Source organism: Aotus nancymaae, unplaced genomic scaffold (genome assembly GCF_030222135.1).
Source record: "Aotus nancymaae isolate 86718 unplaced genomic scaffold, 86718_ANA_hifiasm-v0.15.2.pri h1tg000033l, whole genome shotgun sequence".
Lineage (NCBI taxonomy): Eukaryota > Metazoa > Chordata > Mammalia > Primates > Aotidae > Aotus > Aotus nancymaae.
In genome coordinates, this window is record NW_026988447.1 from 47,179,646 (window position 1) to 47,200,910 (window position 21,265).

Sequence of the window (21,265 nt, forward strand, 5' to 3'; positions counted from 1 at the left end):
TCAGGATGGTCTCGATCTCTTGACCTCGTGATCCACCCGCCTCGGCCTCCCAAAGTGCTGGGATTATAGGCGTGAGCCACCGCACCCGGCTTATTTATTTATTTTTAAGACAGAATCTCTCTCTGTCACCCAGGCTAGAGTGCAGTAGTGTGATCTTGGCTCACTGCAACCTCTGCCTCTTGGGTTCAAGCAACTCTCTCGTGCCTCAGCCTCCTGAGTAGCTGGGATTACAGGTGTGCATCACCATGCCAGGCCAACTTTGGTATTTTTGTTAGAGACAGAGCTTCATCCTGTTGGCCAGGCTGGTCTTGAACTCCTGGCCTCATGTGATCCACCTGCCTTAGCCTCCCAAAATGTTGGGATTACAGGCATCAGCCACTGTGACCGGCCCTTGAGTTGCTTCTTGACGGATGAACAGGGTCACAGACTGGGAAAAGAGAAGGGTATTTTAGACGGAGAGAAGAGCATGCTCAAACATATAAAGAAGGAAACATAAAGAGTATGATTGAGGAAATAGATAAGCTGTTTGGAGTAATGGTTCAAACAGGAGCTGGAAAGATAGACTTGTGCTTGATAAGGCAGTACTGGGCTTTTTGGGAAGGAAAAGGAAACAATTTTGAAAGTTTAAGTAGTTTGATATTAATAGATCTAAGTTTCAGAAATATAATTATTATAGAAAAAAGAATAAAATGGGAGGCAGAGAGACATAGATGATGCTATTTTTATTTTTAAATTTAAAAAGTAGATTTAGAAGATACAAATGCCGTTTTGTGACATGGGTATATTACATAGCAGTGAGATCTGGGTACAATGTATACTCACCCAGATAGTATACATTGTACCCAGTAAGTAAGCTTTCATCCCTCACCTGTCTCCCACCCTCCCACGCTTCTGTTTCCAGTGTCTATTATTCCACTCTTTATGTCCTCATGTACCTATTAGTTAGCTCCCACTTGTGCGTGAGAACATATGGTATTTGACTTTCTGCTTCTGTTATTTCACTTAAGATAATGGCCTCCAGTTCCAACCATGTTGCTGCAAAAGGCATAATTTCAGTCTTTTTTATGGCCGAGCAGTATTCATACACACACATATTTTCTTTATCTAATCATCTGTTGATGGACACGTAGGTTGATTCCTTATCTTTGCTATTATGAATAGTGCTGTGATAAACGTATACGTGCAGGTATCGTTTTGATATAATGATTTCTTTTCTTTTGGGTTTATACTCCAGCAGTGGCATTGCTTGATACATTGAATGGTAGCTCTGGTTTTAGTTTTCAGAGATATCTCCATGCTATTTTCTATAGACACTGTATGAATTTACATTCCCACCAACAGTGTATAAGCATTCCCTTTTCTCCACACCCTCACCGACATCTGTTTTTTGACTTTTTATTTTTTAGAACAAGACTTTTTTTTTCTTTTTCAAAAAATTGAAATACTTTTCTACATGTACCTGTGTAGAACATTTTATATTTAAAGTTTTAATGCATTTTCTTAGATCAGGGATATTATCCTTTTGTACTTTATCTATCCTCCTTTTACCCTTTTCCTTTTAATGTTTTCTATCCTCTCTCTTTTTTATCATACATTAGGTTCTGAGGTATATGTGCAGATCATGGAGGATTGTTGCATAGGTACATACATGGCAATGTGGTTTGCTGCCTCCATCCCCCCGTCATCTCCCCATCCCTCCGCTGTCCCTCCCCCGGCCCCCACCAACAGACCCCAGTGTGTGATGCTTCCCTCCCTGTGTCTATGTGTTCTCATTGTTCAACACCCACCTATGAACAAGAACATGCGGTGTTTGATTTTGTTTTGTGTCAGTTTGCTGAGACTGATGGTTTCCAGATTCATCCATGTCCCTACAAAGGACACAAACTCATCATTTTTTATGGCTGCATAGTATTCTGTGGTGTATATGTGCCACATTTTCCTTGTTTTTTGACTTTCTAATGATAGCCATTCTGACTGGTGTAAGAGGGTATCTCATTGTGGTTTTACTTTGCATTTCTCTGATGATTAGTTGTGTGGAACATTTTTTCGTATGCTTGCTGGCCATTTATGTGTCTTCTTTTGAAAAATTTCTGTTCAATTTCTTCCTTTGCCCACTTTTTGACAGGATTATTTGTTTTGTTGTCATTTGAGTTCCTTGTAGATTCTGGGTATTAGTCCTACCTTTGTCAGATGCATAGTTTGCAAATATATTCTCCTATTCTACACATTGTCTGTTAACTCTGTTGATTATTATTTTTTTTTTTTTTGCTGTGCAGAAGTATTTTAGTTTAATAGGTTCCATTTGTCTATTTTTGGTTTTGTTGCATTTGCTTTTGAGGTCTTAGTCATGAATTATTTAACTAGGCCAATGTCCAGAAGACTTTTTCCTACATTTTCTTCCAGTATTTTGATAGTTTCAGGTCTTACATTCAAGCCTTCAATCCATCTTGAGTTAATTTTTTTATATAATGAGACAGGGGTCCAGATGCTATTGTAATAGCTCAGGTAACAGATCATGATGGCCTGGAGTTGAGTAGTAGCACAAGGAGTAGAGAAAAGTACTTCTGCACTCCACTGGGTGACCTTGGGTATTTGGTTCTAGCTAGACCTCCATTTCCTTTCAGTGAAATGAGTTTCGACTAGATAATGTCCATGATTCCTTTCAGCATGATGATCTCTTATATGCCTTAGAGTTTTTCTTTTGCTATAAATGTATCCGTCTAGTTTCCCAAACATGGGAAGATATGTCATCTATATTGTTCTATCACGTATATATAGACAAGTGTATATAGACTATGGAACAGAAAGGTTCAAATTCAAATCCCATATTTACTAATTTTTAGTGGTATGATCTTGTCACTTATTTATGCGTGCTGTGTCTCAGTTGCTTATCTGTTAAATAAGGATAGAAGTACCAACCTCAAAAAGCTAGGAAGATTAAACGAGACAACAGAGCTAAACTATTTAGTATAGGGTTTTAACCAGATCCACAGCTTGGGCTCCAGGCTCAGGTTCTTGGCCTCCCTTCCTCGAAGAATTGATCAGAGCCTTACCCTCAAGGTAAGTATTCCAGCTCCAGGCAAGAGTTCACAGACTGAGAGAGTGAGCAGCAATGCAGTTTATTGAGCAAGTGAAGATAAAACTTCCACAGCCTGGAAGGGGACCCGAGTGTGTTGCCATTGCTGGCCAGGGCTGCCTGGGCTTATATCTCCAAGTAATTCTGAGTCGCTCAGTGTTTGTCCCCTAGTCCTGTGTGGGGAGAGGGCTTGTGACCATGAGTTACCTAATCTCTCCTCTCGAGTTGTTGAGTGTTTGCCCCTAGTCATGTGTGGGGAGGGGGCTTGTGACCATGAGTCACCTAATCTTTCCTTCTGGTGGTTGTTTTCTAGTTTCTATTGAACTTGCAAGCAGTATCGGAATGTGGTTGAACAGCTAACTGATACTTTGAACACAGCCTCCTGATATGGTTGAAGTATCCATATTGACATTTTCCCATGCTAGGATTTCCAAAAGGCTCCCCATTGACCCAAAAGGTTTTATTCCCTCACTATCATTGTTATTATCATCATCTCATCATCATCATTGTTATCGTTGTTATCATTATCATCATCACTCTTTCTACCTAGGAGAGTGCTTAACACCTAGAAAATACTTAATACATTCCTGTTGAGTGATTGGATGGATGCAGTAAAAGACAATAACAATTCAGGTAAATTTTGCCAAATAAATCTCTACTTAAGTTTTTCCTTTGATTATTTGAATATGATTTTTGTTAATTATATGAAAATATATAAGCAACAGCTAGGTCTCCAGTGTAAATCTTCACCTTGCCATATTTAGGAAGTTTCATTTGAAATGACATATGTCATGAAAATTAGAGTAGATCATAAGAACATGTGGAAGAATTGCCTGGGTTTTGTGACACATTTTCCAATTATTTCTGTTTGTTTTTGGAAATCCACAATAACTAAATTCTTGTAAATGTTTTTGTCACAAATTCTCACACATCATTTATTGAAAAATTTTTACATCATTCTTGAGCTTTTATTATTTGTGTGGGTATAACAGATTGGCAATTCTCAGATTACAGAGCTGTTTTGTTAGAATGAGTTACTATTGTAGTCAACTCTGGCTTTTCCTGTGTTACTCTTTTAGAAGCACACATTATTATATGTCCTGCATTACTATGTTCTCCTTCATTTTATGTTTCTCCATTTTGGGAGAATTTCAGAATGAAGATAATAACATAGTGCCACCTAAAATTATCCCCTCAGTTGACAGTGACCTCACCTCTGTCTGTACGACAGGAAAGGAGGAGGGATGTTAACACAGGCCATGTCTGGAACAACATTGATTCAGGTCTATACATAAGTCTCTTAAAAGCTTAGAATGGGCTCTATAGTACAGCAACAGTAATGTTTGAAAAAGGCATTGTACCAAAGGTAGGATGATATTGCTGTCTTAAATCTAGCAGATGTAGGTGAAGAAAGCTCTGCAATTAATTCTTTGAAGAAACAACTCAACATTGAAAGGAAAGAGGACCTGTTCTCATTTTGCCTTTTAAAATTCCTCCTGTATTTCATTACATGGCCTGTAGTTTTAGTAGTCTGTGAGTTTTGAGGACTTAGCAATGATATTCCTGTTTTAGTTCTAATAGTTAAAAAATAATTTTGGTATCTAAGCATTTTGTGACATATTTAATTTTAAATATTTTTGAATCAAGATTCAAGATACTTAGCAAAGTCTTGGATTATGTGCAGCAAAAGGAACTAAACATTTTGTTTTTTTGAGACTACATGACTTGATCTGCCAAGTGAAAATTTGAAAAAACACTTATTCTGTCAACTGGAAAATAAATGTTCCAAAGAGTGTAACTACATCTCTGGCACATATTGACAGCCCGGAGGAAGGTCAGGTCATCCTAGCGCTCACTAAGCCATCACAGTCTTCCCAGAAATCAAGGAAGCATGCTGCTGGAGGTCACCCAGTGGCACTGTCTATTCTCTATTCTGTTGAAAGAATTTTGAAGAAGTGGCAGCTGGCAGTGATAGTGTGTGTTTGCGATGGGGAGGATGATGAGATAAAAGGAAGAAGCACAGTGTCAGAGAATGGTGGGCAGTAATGGGGAGGGAAGGAATGCTTTTGGAATATTCTGGTGTTGAGTGATTTACTACAGAGTGTTCTTACTGCCTGCCTTTCCATGTGGAAAGATTGGACAGCCTGTGTGTTCTGCCTTCCTCTTGTCCTGCCCTTTCAAAGCTACCTCCCTCAATGCTGCCAGAACAAACTTCCTACAACACAGGCTAGATCATGCCAACTTCTTGTTTAAAATCCTTTAATGGTGCCATGGTTGCTCTATAGCAGGGAAAGGCAAACTATAGCCAAAGAGCCAAATTTGGTCAAACACTGTTTTGCATGGATAGTGAATTACAAATGTTTTTTACATTTTTAAGTGGTTAGAAAAAATATATATTCTATTCCATAACTTGTGCAAATTATATATAATTCCAATTTCAATGTCTATAAATAAAGTTTTATTGATCCATGCTCATTCACTTTTATATTGGCCATGGTTGCTTTGCACTATGAAGGCAGCATTGAATTCAGATCCAAGGGTTCCTTAAGCCTAGAGTGTTTACAATCTGGCCCTTTACAGAAAAAGTTCACTCTGCCCTATGGGGAAAAATCCACTGCTTTCTGATTCTCACTTTATTATGCAAGACTAACACAGAGCTGCCTGGAATTTTCCAGCACTGTGCTGTTCCCTCTGTCCAGAATGGCCTGCTTCTAGGCTATTCTCACCTCTACCAGTTACTATTCCTCAGCCTCTAAAGACTCTGCCATACAGGAGAATTGCCTGAACCCAGGAGGCGGAGGTTGAGGTGAGCCGAGATCATGCCATTGCACTCCAGCCTGGGTGACAAGAGCGAAACTCCGTCTCAAAAAAAAAAAAAAAAAAAAAAAAAAAGACTCTGCCATAAATTCCTCCAGGAATCTGCTGTGAGAATCCTTCTACTCCTCATGCACCAATCTTTCCACACTAAAGTGTGGATTTCTTTCTTTCTTTTTTTTTTCCCTTGCTGTGTTCTCATCATACTCTGTGCATAATCCTATCCTTGTTCTTGGCTCTTTACATTGTACCCTCCCTAGAACTGTCAGCTCCCTGGGGACAGGAGTCACGTATTATTTACTAGTGTACTCCTAACATCAAACACTGCATAAGCCAAGTAGGTAATAACTGATGACTAATGTCAAAGATTCTTTGCTTGGCCAAACTTTAGTCAGGCTTCTGAGTCTTCTGCTAGGTCCATTTGTATGCTTCCTTGTAAAATCCAGTTTTAGCAAAGAGTCCTGCTAAGTTAGTTTAGTAAGAACGCTTATCCTCGGTATCTGGTCATACTTGATATGAGCGGGTTATCTTTCATCATCCCCAAGGTGATGTCTGATCAAGAATCCCATTTAGTTGATTTAGCCAGCAACCTCTAACTGCTCCTTGGCTATAAATTCCCACTTATCTATGTTGTATTCATGGTTGAACCCATTCTCTCTCCCCAGTGCATGTCCCCACTGAGATGGTCCCTATACCTATTGCAATAGTCCTGAGTTGCTTTCATGAATATTATTAAATAATTTTTTCTTTAACAGTTATGGTGCTGTAACTCAGATAGGATTAGACTCACCACTGGACCCCCAGGCCTCTCACCCAAGACACTGAATGTGTGCCTTTTCCTTTGTCTTCACTCTTGACTGACTGATTGAGGATTCCCTGGTGACTCAGACTTCTGAACCATTGCTCCAGACAATCATTCCTTAAAGCTGGCAGGACAGATATTGATTCTAAAGGTATAATTATACTTTCTGGGGCTGGGTTAGAGACCCAGGCTTCTTTTGAAAGGCACCTCCTGGACTGGAAACTCTTCTTCCTGCCTTCTTTTAATGAGTGGGAATTATTCCCCCATTCCCTGAGCTAGAAATCTCTTCTTCCTGGCTTTCTTTCCCTGAGTGGGGATGATTCCCTGACTGTGAGCTGGAAGGTTTTTTTCCTGGCTCTCTGTAAGACCTCTCCATTCTATTTCCTCTGTTCTTTCTATTGGGTCCCATGGGAACTTCTCTATCACCTGAAATCCCTCTTCTTGAACTTCTGCTGACAATCTGCTCTGCCAGGTCTATCTGCTCCTTCCAGCCCCTTTCCCTTCCCACCCCAGCTCCTCAGTCACTGGAACTTTAGGCACCCTACCCTCCACTGGGGACTCTCAAGGGAATCAGAGTTCCCTAAAAAGCAAGTACTTGAGGCGAAAAGAGAATTTAAAAAGGAACTATTTGGAAACTGGGAAAATGAAGAAAATTTAAATTCTTCTCCACAAATATTGGTAAAAAGCTTTATCCCTTATTGAGCAGGTAAGCTCAACTTGTGTCATTTTCATCAGAAATACAATTTGGTTAAAAATATGGAGACAATCAGTGAGTTTGTATTACTTTGTTTTACTGCTTCATGACTAAAATTTTTACATTTTTAAATTGATACATATAAATGTACATATTTATGGAGTGCATGAGATATTTTGATATACACAGACAATGTGTAATGATCAAATCAGAGTAACTGGGACATCCATCACCTCATGTATTATTTCTTTGTGTTAGGAACATTCTAGATATTCTCTTATACCTATTTTGAAGTATGCAATAAATATTAGTCCCTATATTCACCCTACTATGGTATTGAACACTAGAATTTATTTCTTCTAACTGTATGTCTGTACTCATTAACCACATGCATTGTATACTTCTTCCCCTTTTCCTTCCCAACTTCTGGTAATCATCATTTTATTCTCTACCTCCAAAAGATCAACTTTTTTAAGCTCTTACATTTCAGTGAGAACATGCAATATTTTTCTTTCTGTGCCTGGCTTATTTCATTTAACACGATGTCTTCTAGGCTCATCCGTGTTGCTACAAATGAAAGGATTTTTTAAAAAGCTGAATAATAGTACTCCATTGTGTATATACTACATCGTCTTTATTTAGTCATCTGTTGATAAAACTTAGGTTGATTTCATTTCTTGGCTACTGTGAGTAATGCTGCAATAAACATGGGAGTACAGTTATCTCTTCTATACACTGATTTCCTTTCTCTTGGATATAGACCCAGCGGTGGAATTGGCTGGATCATGTAGTAGTTTCATTTTTCATTTTTTGAGGAAACTCCATACTGTTTTTCATAATGGCTGTACTAACTTATGGTCCCACCAATAGTGTATAAGTGTTCCCCTTTCTCTATATTCTCACCAACATTTGTTATTTATTTCATGACAAAAAAATGTTTAAAATAAAAATCCATAAGGTCTGGTTGCATCTGCCTGTATGTTTGTGTATGTGTACATGTATATATCTAGGTTTGTATGATATGTATACATGATATTTTTGTATGTCCAATGGCATTACAAAACTGAAATACCCTAATTGGCATAGGAGTAAGTGAGCACTCAAACAAATTAAGTATTCATAAAACTCTCAGAAAAAATAGAAACTTACCCAAATGGTAAGTTTTGGTGGTTTTATCACAAAATTAGAATTACTTTTTCTTTTTTAAGCCTTTTATTAAGCATCAACCTCAATAAATTGTAGGCATTTTGTATCGCTACTAATCAAAGCTATTAATTACTGTTGATAAAACCAGAGAGAGAGAGATCATTTGAATTCAAGGATAAAGAGGCATCTAATTGCCATAAAGATCCAAATAATAACAAGTTATGGAAAAAATATACCCCTTTTATTTATTTTTAAACCGTTCTTCTTCTCTGTCCTATGTACTGGTCTGGCAGAAAGCTGTGGTATGAATAACATGTAGATCAACAAGAAAAACTACCAAGCCAACCACTTGAAATGAGACCAGTCCTGACAGGTCGAGGATCAGCTCTGGGTGTTGCAAAGCTTCTGCAGAATCCTGTGATTTGGTTTTCTACGTTGCTTCAACAATGATTGCTTCATCCAAGTGGGGGCAGGGACAGTACCAAGAAGGCCCTTTACTTCCTGACACATGCATTCTGTGTTGTAGAATTATCCCTGAAGAATACACTTACAGCTCAACTATCCAAATCAATAATTTTTTTCTAGAAAGGTGATGCTGAGAATGGGCTATGCAAGAAATCCTATCTTTACGTCTGTGTGTTCATAGTACTATAGACAAGCCTCTTCAGAAGAAATTTAGCCTAAAATAAGATTGTGGCTTTCCCTACATATAACTTATTATCACTTGTTTGGTAATTTAGAGCAAACTTCATGCTTATTCAAACGATCACGATGAGACAATCCAGCTTTATTTTATAAAGCTTCTCCAGACACTCAGTAAGACATATAAATTGTGAAATTTTGAGGACTCAGCGAAGCTTTTGTCCTCTTGGAGAGTGGCAGGAGTAAAGTTTATGAAGGAGGGGGACAGAAAAGTCAAGGAAAAGATAAGTACAATATAGCAAATCTTTACTACAACTTTAGAGAGAGAGAGAAAATGTATCAGAGCAAGATACATTGGAGGCATTTCCTCTTTAAATGCCCTTCATAAAATTACTTGATTTTTATTGGGGGAGGGAGGAAATTGCCAGATCCTTTCTAAAAATGTCAACTGTCATGTTTTATAGGGCTATAAATAATGAAATGCCCCTTCATGGTAAGTACTGTTCTGTTAAATTTGAGAAGTCACAAATCTTACAATTTTCCAAAATTGCGGAGAAGGAGCATTTTGTACTAAATGCTTCTGCTATTAGGTCGACTAGGGAAACACTGACTACTCTCGAGGTATTTCTGTTGCTGTCTTCCTGGAAGACAAGCCAGGGAATTGAACTCTCCTTGCCTCAGGCTGCCTGTTGGCTCTGTGTAAAAATGACACCACCTACCTCTTGGTATGTTTTGAAATTGATAGTTTACCAAGCACTAGGAGTTCCTTAGAAAAAACAGGCTCGTTATGTAGCATTAGCATCTTAAGACAGTCTAGTACTCTTAAGTCATTTAAATCTTTAAAACACTCTTCATTCTTTTTTTTTTCTTTTTTTTTTTTTGAGACAGAGTCACTCTATCCCAGTACAGCGGTGCAATCTCCATTCACTGAAACCTTCACCTCTTGGGTTCAAGTGATTCTTGTGCCTCAGCCTCCTGAATAGCTGGGATTACAGATGCATGCCACCATGCCTGGCTAATTTTTGTATTTTTAATAGAGAGGGAGTTTTACCATGTTTGTCAGGCTGGTCTCGAATTCCTGACCTCAAGTGATCCACCCACCTTGGCCTCCCAAAGTGCTGGAATTACAGGTGTGAGCCATGCACCCAGCCTCATTCTTAAAGTATGTTTTCAAGTGCTAGTCTTTAAAAACTATTTTTTTAAAATCAGAATGCCGTTTTATTTAGAAATTACTGGGAAAGAAAGTGATTGAAAGGTGTGCTGTATAATACCAATTGACCAGGAAGCTCACATTTCAGCTGATAGTTTTAATGTTGTATAGAAAGAGCCAAAGTCATTTAAAAAAAAAATTTCTTAAATATGCCTTATTGTAATGAAGACTTCAGTTTAACAATGGTCAGTCTTGGGCCAGTCAAAAGAGGAAGAATAATTGGAAGGACTGGATAGACAAACACGGCAGATTAGAGACAGAGTCCAGAGTAGTTGTAGGCATTCAACTAATATGTTGTCAAGTCATATTACCATTGGCTATGCTTGTGCTTAAGGCTGATTTTCAGTATACTATGAAGGAAAAAATTAGTTAAAAATAGTATTAAAGTATGTTTGGATCCTAAACTTACTTACTTCTGAAATTAATTATTACACTTGTGCTTAAGACTGATTTTCAATATACTATGAAGGAAAGAATTAGTTAAAAAGAGTATTAAAGTATGTTTGGATCCTAAACTTACTTACTTCTGAAATTAATTATTACACCTGTGCTTAAGACTGATTTTCAATATACTATGAAGGAAAGAATTAGTTAAAAATAGTATTAAAGTATGTTTGGATCCTAAACTTCTTAACTTACATGTGAAATAAATTGTATTTTTAGGAATTTTTTTTAAAGTTTTTAAATGTTACAGTTAAAATGTTGCCCCATTTAGCATGAAATCATTTTGATGTGTCTAGAAGCTATCACAGAAAATAAAATTTAAAAATATGTAGTAGATAAGAATAAATCTTCTTTGTGGTAGAGTAATTCAGAACAATTTTTTATAAGACAAAAATGAAAAGGCTTCTAAACTTGATTTTTCAAGTTACATTTATTACTAATATAATCTCAATTTTCAGTATGCATCTTTCAAATACAGTCTTTTGTAATAAACAGAAGTGGAAATGTCAATCTATTTAATAGGACAGCACAATTTTTTCGAATAGAAAAGTGTGGACTGTGTAGATATTAGTACTTTGAATAGAAATCAAATGTGAAAATCTACTTTCTCTTAAAAAAACATTTCTGCAATTTCTCTCTAATTGTAATCACTGAGCCTATTTGATATAACTTTTTATCCAAAATTTCAAGTCACTAATGCATATATATATTTGAGCCCTAATAGGTTGGCCCTTTCCAATGTATATAATGGTGCCAAAATATAAGAGACATATTCAGAGATAAATGAACAAGAATCCATGCATCTATAAAACTCAAAATAAAAGACAAATTTTAAATCATCTTAATAATGGATACTTCAAACACATGCATTGGTATAACATTTAATCTCAAGAAGGAGGAAAAGTGCCAAATTAGTGTCTCTATGACTGGCACACTCTACTTTTAGGGAAGGCTTTTTAATTCACAGTAAAACTCAAACTCTTTCTACCTATGTGAGTTCTACTAATAAATAAGTGTTTTATAACAAATGTGGTATGTACTTTCAAAGCAACAGCTCTTCTCTACACATGCTATTATTCAGAAGATAGGACTAACTCACTTTACTTTTGTGAGAACAATGGTCGTCTACATCTTCTCACCCATAGGAATCAAACTTCACTGTGGCAGGTGTCCTGTCAACCATTAGCTTCAATGTGAGCAATCTAACTTTATTCATTTTCAAGTATACTGGAGAATAATACAGTAAACTTTAGGATGACTTAACAATGGCACTTTGGCTTTTCAGAATTCATATCTGCGAAGTGTGACTTTTCAAACCACTGATCTCTGCTGCAAATATAGAATGTTCTTTTCCTTGTGAGTGAGAAATGTGCAACTTTCCTGCCATTTTCTTAATGTCTTTTTCCTGTCTTTTTCTTAATGTCTAGAATAAGTTCAGATAGCTTAATACAGATAATCTTGATTTAGTACCTGCAAAGAGAGAGAAGTCTGTTTTATAGTAATATGTAAGTTTAAAATGTCACCTCTCTATTTTGAGTCTGCTGAAAATTTTAGTGAATAATGCAATCTATGTCAACTGATGGAAATAACTCCTAGCACATATAAAAGAAAGCAATGAAGTAGAACAGGACCCTGGTAAGCAAAGTATTTTCTGCTAAGTCTCTCCTATCTTAGTTTTAAGATACTCACAAGATATTCACTTCAAATCTAAAATGATTCAATCACTATAATGAATTTTGAACCAAGTAAGGCTTTTATGTAGGGGATTTCTGAGAATTTGCTGACTAATCTATACATCAGGCATTATATTTTAGGATTCTATAGAAACTCTTGGGAGTCAATAATTACGTTTTATACCTTGATAATTTAAGAATATAACCATAGGAAGTATTTATTTTTTCTTTTCTCCATCTCTTAACAATTTTATATCTGGTCTATGATCACTAATAGAACTTACTGTGATTTCCTTTTTTTTTTCTTTCAAGATAAGGTCTTGATCACTTGCACCCTGGCATTACTTTTAAGTTTTATTCTGTGAAATATACCAGGATTATAAGAGACCATCATAATGATACATTCAAGACCTGAAAAGTAACACAAAGCAAAATTACCACCTTCAAAAAGCTAAGAAAATTTTGAATACTCAAGATGGTTTTTTACTTAAAAATATTCTAGATACCTGCTTAGGATGTCAAATACTTCGATTTTTTTAGTATTTACCACTTTGTGGGTAATGAATTTTTTTGTATTTAACACTTTGTGGGTATGGCAATAAGGAGCAAATGTTTGATCTGATTGTTTGATGGGCATGCTAATAAGGCATGGGTCATGGGATTGATGAAACAGCTGCTTAACTTCCTCTGGACACCCTAATGACAACTTTCTAAAGAAGCACCACTTGTTACATAGCCTTCTGTGGCATGTTTTCTATAACTGACTAAATGATCATGACCTACAATTGCATAATAACAGACATATTTATGTACCACTTCCCTAAATCCATTGATAGTTTGAAATCTTCACATCAACCCTCACTCCATGTAACACGTAACACAAAGCCTGCCACCTAACAATTCCTTTTGGGACCTTTATTGTTACATGTAGTGACACTAATTATCTAATCCACTCCTAAACGTAATCTGATATTTATATAATGAGCAATGGAAATAAACAATGCATCAGAGGGCATTCTACAAATGAGAGAATCTCAGAATATCAGAGTTGTTAAGGATCTAAAAGATTAGATAATCCGTAGCTGGGCACAGTGGCTCATGCCTGTAATCCCAGCACTTTGGGAGGCAGAGGCAGGTGAATCACCTGAGGTCCGGGAGTTTAAGACCAGCCTGACCAACATGGAGAAATCCCGTCTTTACTAAAAAAAAAATAATAATAATAACAAATTATCTGGGCATGATGACACATGCCTGCAATCCCAGCTACTCGGGAGGCTGAGGCAGGAGAATCCCTTGAACCCGGCAGGAGATGTTGCGGTAAGCTGAGATCACACCATTGCACTCCAGCCTGGGCAACAGAGTGAAACTCTGTCTCAAAAAAAATAATAAAAAAAAAAAGGTTAGATAATCCAATCTTCTCATTGGACAAATGGGGACACCTGAACCCAGAGTCTATTCCTGTCACAGGCTTCTGGCTTAAAATAGATTAGAGACAAATCACATACCTAAATCTTTCTATTCTCCACACATCATGCCATTCCCCAAAAGTCCTTCCAAAATGTATAATAATCTTATTCTCATATGTTTATTTATTTCTGAGAACTCCATATTTTAATTTTTTTAAAATCTGAAATTTATTAGATTTTTTTAAATGTCAGATAAATACTTAATACCAAGGAAAATATTTTTATAAAATAATTGCTCACTGGCATGCCCCTAAGAGAAATTTCTGCAATGTTATATTCCTTGCTGTTATAGGTAGTGATAATTAGCACACCATATACCATTCATTTCTTCCTGGACTAAGGTGCAAGGAAGAAATACTTAGTTTTATTTTATTTGAGTAGAGTTTAGTTGCATAGACTACCTATAAATGGAATCAAAATTATGAATTACATATAAGTGCCAGCACATCAATGTAGATTGTGAAATTTTCTTCAAAGTAATTCTCTATGCATCAGCTGACAAGGAAGTGATTCACACTCACCTGTGTGTCTAGACACACAAACTTAGATACATGACTTATGAGAACAAGCCAAGGCCAAAAGTGAATCTAAATCTATTAGAAAAGTTTAAAATGCCTACAAAGGAGCGTTTTTTAGAAAAACATAGTTGGCACATGATCCATTCTTCTAACTTTCATGTTTGGCGTCTCCATCCCCTTGGGTGTGGGTTGTAGTTGTAATCAGCTACTGGAAGAGAGTAATCAGACCTGGTTTCTATGGACATGATCTCGGAATCATTTCTTGAGGCCTGCCTGTAGTATGCATATGGCAACCGTGAAGCATATTGGGAATTGGTGGACATATTATTATTGGCTGTGACATTATATTCTTGCCTTCCACATGAGCCCATAGAGGCCTTCTGGGTTTGAGGAACATAGGACAGTCTCTCATTCCAATCCTCTGGAGGCCCTGGAAGCACCTTCCTCCGAGCTGCTGAGACCACATTTGCCACAATGGATTCCTGGATGTTTCTGGGTCTGAAAGCATCATCCACTAGACCGAGAGGAGACTTTGCTGCTGCTTCCCAAGGAGTTGGTCTCTTGTTTGCTTTCTTTAGTCCATCAGTTGGTTTGCTAGAGTAACTATAAGTCGGCTGGTATACCCAAGGAGATGTAGAAATGGTGGGTGGGACTGATCTTCCGGGAAGAGAAAGGGAGTGTCCAATCTCCTAGAAACAATGAAAATATTAATATATTTTATTCATTTTGGTTTGTTCTGAGTGTTATTCCAAAGTATTCCTGCCACCATTACCAAGTACTGCAAAAAAAAGAGAAAAGAAAAATAAAACCCAGAATGCTTAGTCTTAAAGCCAGGACAGGCTGCTTGTCCCCACCTTTGCGGAAGTGGGCAAAGTACAAATGGTGGGCTGCCACTTGACCCCACCATTTGCGCTTGGCCCTCCTAGTTGCTCCCCGTCTGTGAACCCATAGCCCCATCTGCTGTCATCTTTCTTAGGCATAACCACCAGAGGCAGGGCAGGGGCTCCGTCATCACTGGGAACCACCTTTCCTTCTCTCTGCCCTCCACACAGGTGTATGTGCATTCACATCCCACCCTCATTCCTATTCTGTTTTCCTGGTACAAAATAAACAAAACCTATTGATAACCTCAAACTACTGAGTTTTTTACTCTTCCCAAGTGACTCTTAATCTGTTATCTAATTTTGGTCTAGTGAATAAATATAGCAAAAACAAACAAGAGCTCCTTAGATGTAGTTAACATTACTGGTATGATTAAGTGGCTGGTCCTTTTCCTCTCAAAATCTATTTATATGGTGAAGATCACATGGATCTTTACTTCCTAAGTGGAGTGTATTGCCTTTGTCTCTGAGGGAATTATTCCTGCTTCTTGTTTCGTTTGCATTTCCTTTCACATGTATTAGATTCCTATTTCTTTGAGAGTTTGTATCCCTGCAACATTCCTCTGTGTATACTTAATATTCTGCTTGACTAATAACACGGCGATATTATTAATTATTATTATTATTTAGAGTTGGAGCCTCACTCTGCTGCCTGGGCTGGAGCGCAGGGCGTGATCACGGCTCACTGCAGCCTGGAACTCCTGAGCTCAAGCGATCCTCCTGCCTCAACCTTCCTAGTAGTAAGGACTACAGGTGCTTACCATCATGCCTTGTTACATTTTTAAAAATCTTTTTTAGAGACACAATCTCCCTGTTGCCCAGGCTGGTGGTATTACACTCCTGACCTCAAGCCATCCTCCCACTTCAGCCCCCCAAGTTGCTAGGCTTACAGGCATGAAACATGGTGCCCAGTTACAGCAAAATAATTTAATGAAAGCTCTTGTGTTCTCATTCTCTCCTTTTACTCCTCTGCATTTCTAGAAATGCTGATGGCTGGCTATCTACATTACATCTTCACACATTCCAATATGCATGAGACTTCCTCAAATAAGCTCCTGACAAAACGCAGAGAGGGTACACCTAGGGGACAGGAATATCAATTTTGAAAGTATCAAAACATCCTGTTTCCTAACAAAAAACACTACCACGGTTAAAAATGTACTCTAATTTCATAAACAATTTCAACACTGTTTCTCTTAAGTTCTTAACTTTGAAGTGAATAACAAAACCTGAATTTGGGCAAAATATCTCAGATTCACGTTTTCTTTTTCTATTTTCCATTAGGCACACAAAGAAGGTAGCTTGTTCATTCTTGGTTTCTGTCTTAAAAACAAGGGGGTCAATATAATGAATTTTGATTTTCTCTTTTTAATCATTTAAATTTTACTTACAATGGTTGAATCTTAGCAAAAACTTTCTTTCACTAATCTTGTCTTAATCCGGAACCACTCATAATTCTCTTTACTACATATTTGGGTGAGGTGTGGGGAATCCTGGCTTTCAGTCACCTTTAAGGCCTTAGTTTTTGTTTCACATTATCTGTTGATTTCATAAACTCATTTAACACAAGTTAACGTATTGTACACCTGATGTTTCCAGGTACTCTTCTATAAGCTGAAGATTTAAAGATGATAAAGTCCTTGCCCTCAAGAAGCACACAATCCAGTACTAGTTTCAGCCCCACAGTGGCTGAATTAAGTCAATTATAGAGACCAGTTTGGGCTGATACAGTGGCTCATGCCTGTAATCCCAACACTTTGGGAGGCTGAGGCAGATGGATCACTTGAGGTCAGGAATTCAAGACCGGCCTGTCCAACATGGTGAAACCCTGTCTCTACTAAAAATACAAAACAATTAGCCAGGCGTGATGGCACATGCCTGTAATAATCCCAGCTATTCAGGAGGCTGAGGCATGAGAATCACTTGAACCCAAGAGGCAGAGGTCGCAGTGAGCTGAGGTCACGCCACTGCACTCCAGCCTGGATGACAGAGCAAGACTCTGTCTCAAATAAATAAATAATAATAAAGAAGATCAGTTTAGAGAAGATAGAGAAGAGACTCTAACTATCTTGATAGGAAAAAAGAGAGAGTCTTCTAAACTGTGAGAAGTGGGAAGACTCAGTGTAATGAAGAGAAATGTAGCTGTCTCTTGTGGTATGTGTCTACATCTCACTTTTGTCCTTTCTATGGAACAGCTTGAACGACACTGGTCTACAGAGTCCCTGGTAGAGTTTTCAGAGTCCCATGATTTTGCTTCTTGTGGTCTTTGATTATGATAGAGGCAAGAGGCAGAGAAATTCTAGACAGACAGGGGTGTGTCCCTGGTGAAACCCCACCTTCAAGCCAAAATAGTTTGAAACCCACGGTCCAAAGTGAGAACTTCTATTCCTGTTTGTCCATTCTCTTCTGAGTGGTTCTTTCTGAATCGTGTCTTTTTACCGATCGGATATTGCTTTTTCCAAAACTATCTATGGCCTGCCCCACCCATATCCTGTGCCTATAAAGACCCCAGACTCAGTTGGTAGAGGCAGAGAGATGGATCTTGGAGGAGACGGCCAGACTTCAGAGAGATAGCCAGACTTCAGGGGAGATGGCCAGACTACAGAAGAGATGACCTGACTTCAGGGGAAGACAACCTGCCTATCCTCTTTGCTCTCCAGCTCCCCTCTCCACTGAGAGCCATTTTCATAGCTTAATAAAATTCACTGCCCTTCAATTGTCTGTGCAACCTCATTCTTCTTGGACACTGGACAAGAGCTCGGAATCCACTGAGTGCAGGTACCCAAAAAGGCCATCACACTGGCCCTTTGCCCTCAAACCACCATCCATAGACAGCAGATGTAACACTCCCTCTGGGCTTTGGGGTCACAGACACTCTCACCTGGGTGCCGCCATGGGCCCACATGAAGTTTGCTCCTACTGGTGCTCAGAGTGGCCAGCCAGATCCCACACACTCACTCATGTGCTTCCTTCTGCAAGGGATTGAGCACAGTGGGCTGAGTAAACAGGGCACCCCTGTTGCAAGTCTGGCAAAGAGGCTGAAAAAAATCCTGCATCAATTAGATGTAGCATTTTGAGGGACTGTTTTAGCCAGTTATTTAGGTATTTAAATAGAAGGCTGAGGGGATGGCAATAAAGGGAGCTAAGACTTTACAGAAATCTAGGTGAGACCTCTGAACATCTATGCAAGTGTTTAATTCACTGGCTAATAACTGGAAAAAGAAGTAATTTTCAATATGCTTGGGAGTATTAAGTACTATGTGAAAGCCTATATTGCAGTGATAAGGCATCCAAAACACTGCATGGAAGAGAGGAATTATTTTTTGATGTTCCTCTCACACACTGAGTTTGAAAATATTCAGAAGAATTGAAACGGCAGAATTTAGAAAGTTCAAAACATTATTGAGTGATATCCTATTAACGAAGAGATGAATGTGCAAAGAGAAAACTAAAACATTGAGGTATGATATAGAAAGAGTAAACCACGGCTTTCTGAAGAGAAATTAAAACTAGGATTGTGGTTGTGCGCAGTGGCTCACGCCTATAATCCCAGCACTTAGGGAGGCCGAGGCGGGCAGATCATGAGGTCAGAAGATTGAGACCATCCTGGCTAACACGGTGAAACCCCATCTCTACTAAAAATAAAACAAATTAGTTGGGCATGGTGGCCCACGCCTGTAGTCCCAGCTACTTGGGAGGCTGAGGCAGGAGAATCCCTTAAACCTGAGAGGCAGAGGTTGCAGTGAGCTGAGATTGCACCACTGCACTCCAGTCTGGGCAACAGAGTGAGACTCCATTAAAAAAAAAAAAAAAAAAAAAAAAACTAGGATTGAAGCTGAAAGCAAAAAGCTCACGTCAAACACACATATGACAAATGTAACAGCAGTGTCAGTCGTGAGGAAAGCAATGATCAAAATGACCATTGCTCTTCTACATTTCCGCAGACTGACAAACATACCTTCACACTCTTTCAAGTGCTAGTAATAGAGGATAAAATAATAAACTGCTTTAGGTTAGCGATCCAACTGGGATAGAAATAAATCATTCCATAGGTACAATATTGTTTCTGTTTGTGCCCAAAATATTGCAGGCCTCTAACTGTTACCTGCATCCACATTTCTAAGTTTAATGTATTTCCCCAAAGCAATTTTCATAGTGTTCTTTGGTGCTGTTTCCTTCTCTCCATCTCAGTTCCAAGGCTCCTGCTTTTCTCTGCTTGGCTGGTTGAATGAAGTCACGTGATATACCCTGAGCCAGAAATGACTAAAGAAACCTGAAAGTAACAGAGGTGCTTCTTTTGTTTTGGAATTTGAAGGTCTGAGACTAGAATCCTAGCATGGCATGGATTAGGTCCTGAGTTGTCATTCCACCATGGGTTGTATCATTATCAAGGGAATTTAATTTTTTTTATATATAAGAGCCTTTAACTGTAACCAAGAAGCTAAATTAGCTTTACCCACGGTGTGGCATCAAATTGCTGCTTCTTCTTTTTTTTTTTTTTTTTTGTCTTCCACTACCTTTTAAGCTTTTCAATTAAAAAAAAAAAAGTTTTCCATTGCCACTGGAAGAAAACTTAGCAGATCCTGGGACATTTTGCTTACTTTTAGGAATAGTTCAATGGTTACCTTAAGTTACCCAAACCAGTCTTATTTTGAAATAGATGATTCAATGCCTTGAAATAACAAACTGCAATTCAACTTTATGAAAGTTAAATCTCTTCTCCTTCCCTAGCTGGGCCCCGTTTCAGAAAGGTTGCCTTCCTCAAGGAAGGAGTCTGGCTGCCTTCTTCACTCCGCTTCCTCTCTCAGGTCACTAACTCTGCCTTCTGGCCCCCTGGGGTTGGAGGAAATAAAAGAGTAGAAAAGAAAGAGCAGAAGGAAGTTTTTACTTGATCTGGCAACATCATATTCTGGCCTCTTATTCTTGGGGCCAGAGAGGCCGAGAGAGGAACATTTTCATGGGATATTGAAAGATTCCTGTCACTGGGGACATCTTGCCTCCAGTCCTTGATTTATGCTAATTCTTCTCTGTTCTAGGGGATGGCTTTGGACTGGTCCTGTGCTCCCTTAGGAAGCTGTCTACCTACAGTGTGTACTAGGATCCATCTGCCCCCTCAGAGAGGCCCTAGGTTGACCCCATCCAGCTCTCCCTTGCTCCTGGCCTGGTCCATGAGGAACGCTCATATCATTTACCTGTGGGGATGCAGGGGAAAATTTCCTAGTTCTTTACCAAAACAATTTGTCATCCTGTCCTTCACCCTTCAAATTTCCTGAGTGGGAATCAGACCTCACTCTGACCTCCTACCTGTCCTCACGCAAGTATCTCCCATGAAGTTCTGTGAGAAGACACTTTGAAACTCTTCTCATACACAGTTTGAGGTGAGTAGGTGAAACCCCCTCCACACCCCTACTCCAAGCACACACATCTTCAGCGCGCTAGAATTCCTTCTCATGAAATCCCCTCTCCTTGCCATAATCCAACTCCTTTTAATCACTTGGACATGGCTGAAGGGTTCAAGAATCGTGGAAGTCATTTGCTACTATTTTCTTTGTAAAGCCTGTATTTGAATCCAGACTCTCACTTCAGTGTGCACCATCTCTTCTGGGGGCCTTGGATGAAACTTTAATATCCTCTTATCTCATTTTCAGTACAGCACAAAACTCTTTTTCTTATTTTTCTTTTTAAAGTAAAAATAAGCTAAAAATGGAAATTTTTTTTCCACAAATCAATTCCAAGAAATTTCTCTAACAACTCCAAATCAAGTTGAAACCTTATGCCTCACTCAAGCCTTGCTCTAGAGAAGAGGGCTTACTTGTTTCCAGAGCACCTTGCTCAATCCTTAGGCTCTAGATTTTGGAAACTCCTTTCTTAGACTGAATCAAACATTGCTTCCCATGGC

At 38.4% G+C, this 21,265-nt stretch overlaps 1 protein-coding gene across 4 annotated transcripts in view; it reads right to left on the minus strand.

The window, feature by feature from the left end:
- Positions 1 to 11,239: 11,239 nt before the first annotated feature.
- Positions 11,240 to 21,265, minus strand: part of SYNPO2 (synaptopodin 2) — a 169,275-nt gene continuing 159,249 nt past the window's right edge. For 3 of the 4 annotated variants that reach the window (XM_012473023.2, XM_064383921.1, XM_064383920.1), the window contains exon 5: positions 11,240 to 15,174. In XM_012473023.2, coding sequence (XP_012328446.2) covers positions 14,641 to 15,174 — 534 coding nt within the window. In that variant the 3' untranslated portion in view covers positions 11,240 to 14,640. The remainder of the gene's footprint in view (positions 15,175 to 21,265) is intronic. The other variant, XM_012473025.2, reaches the window with a different exon arrangement.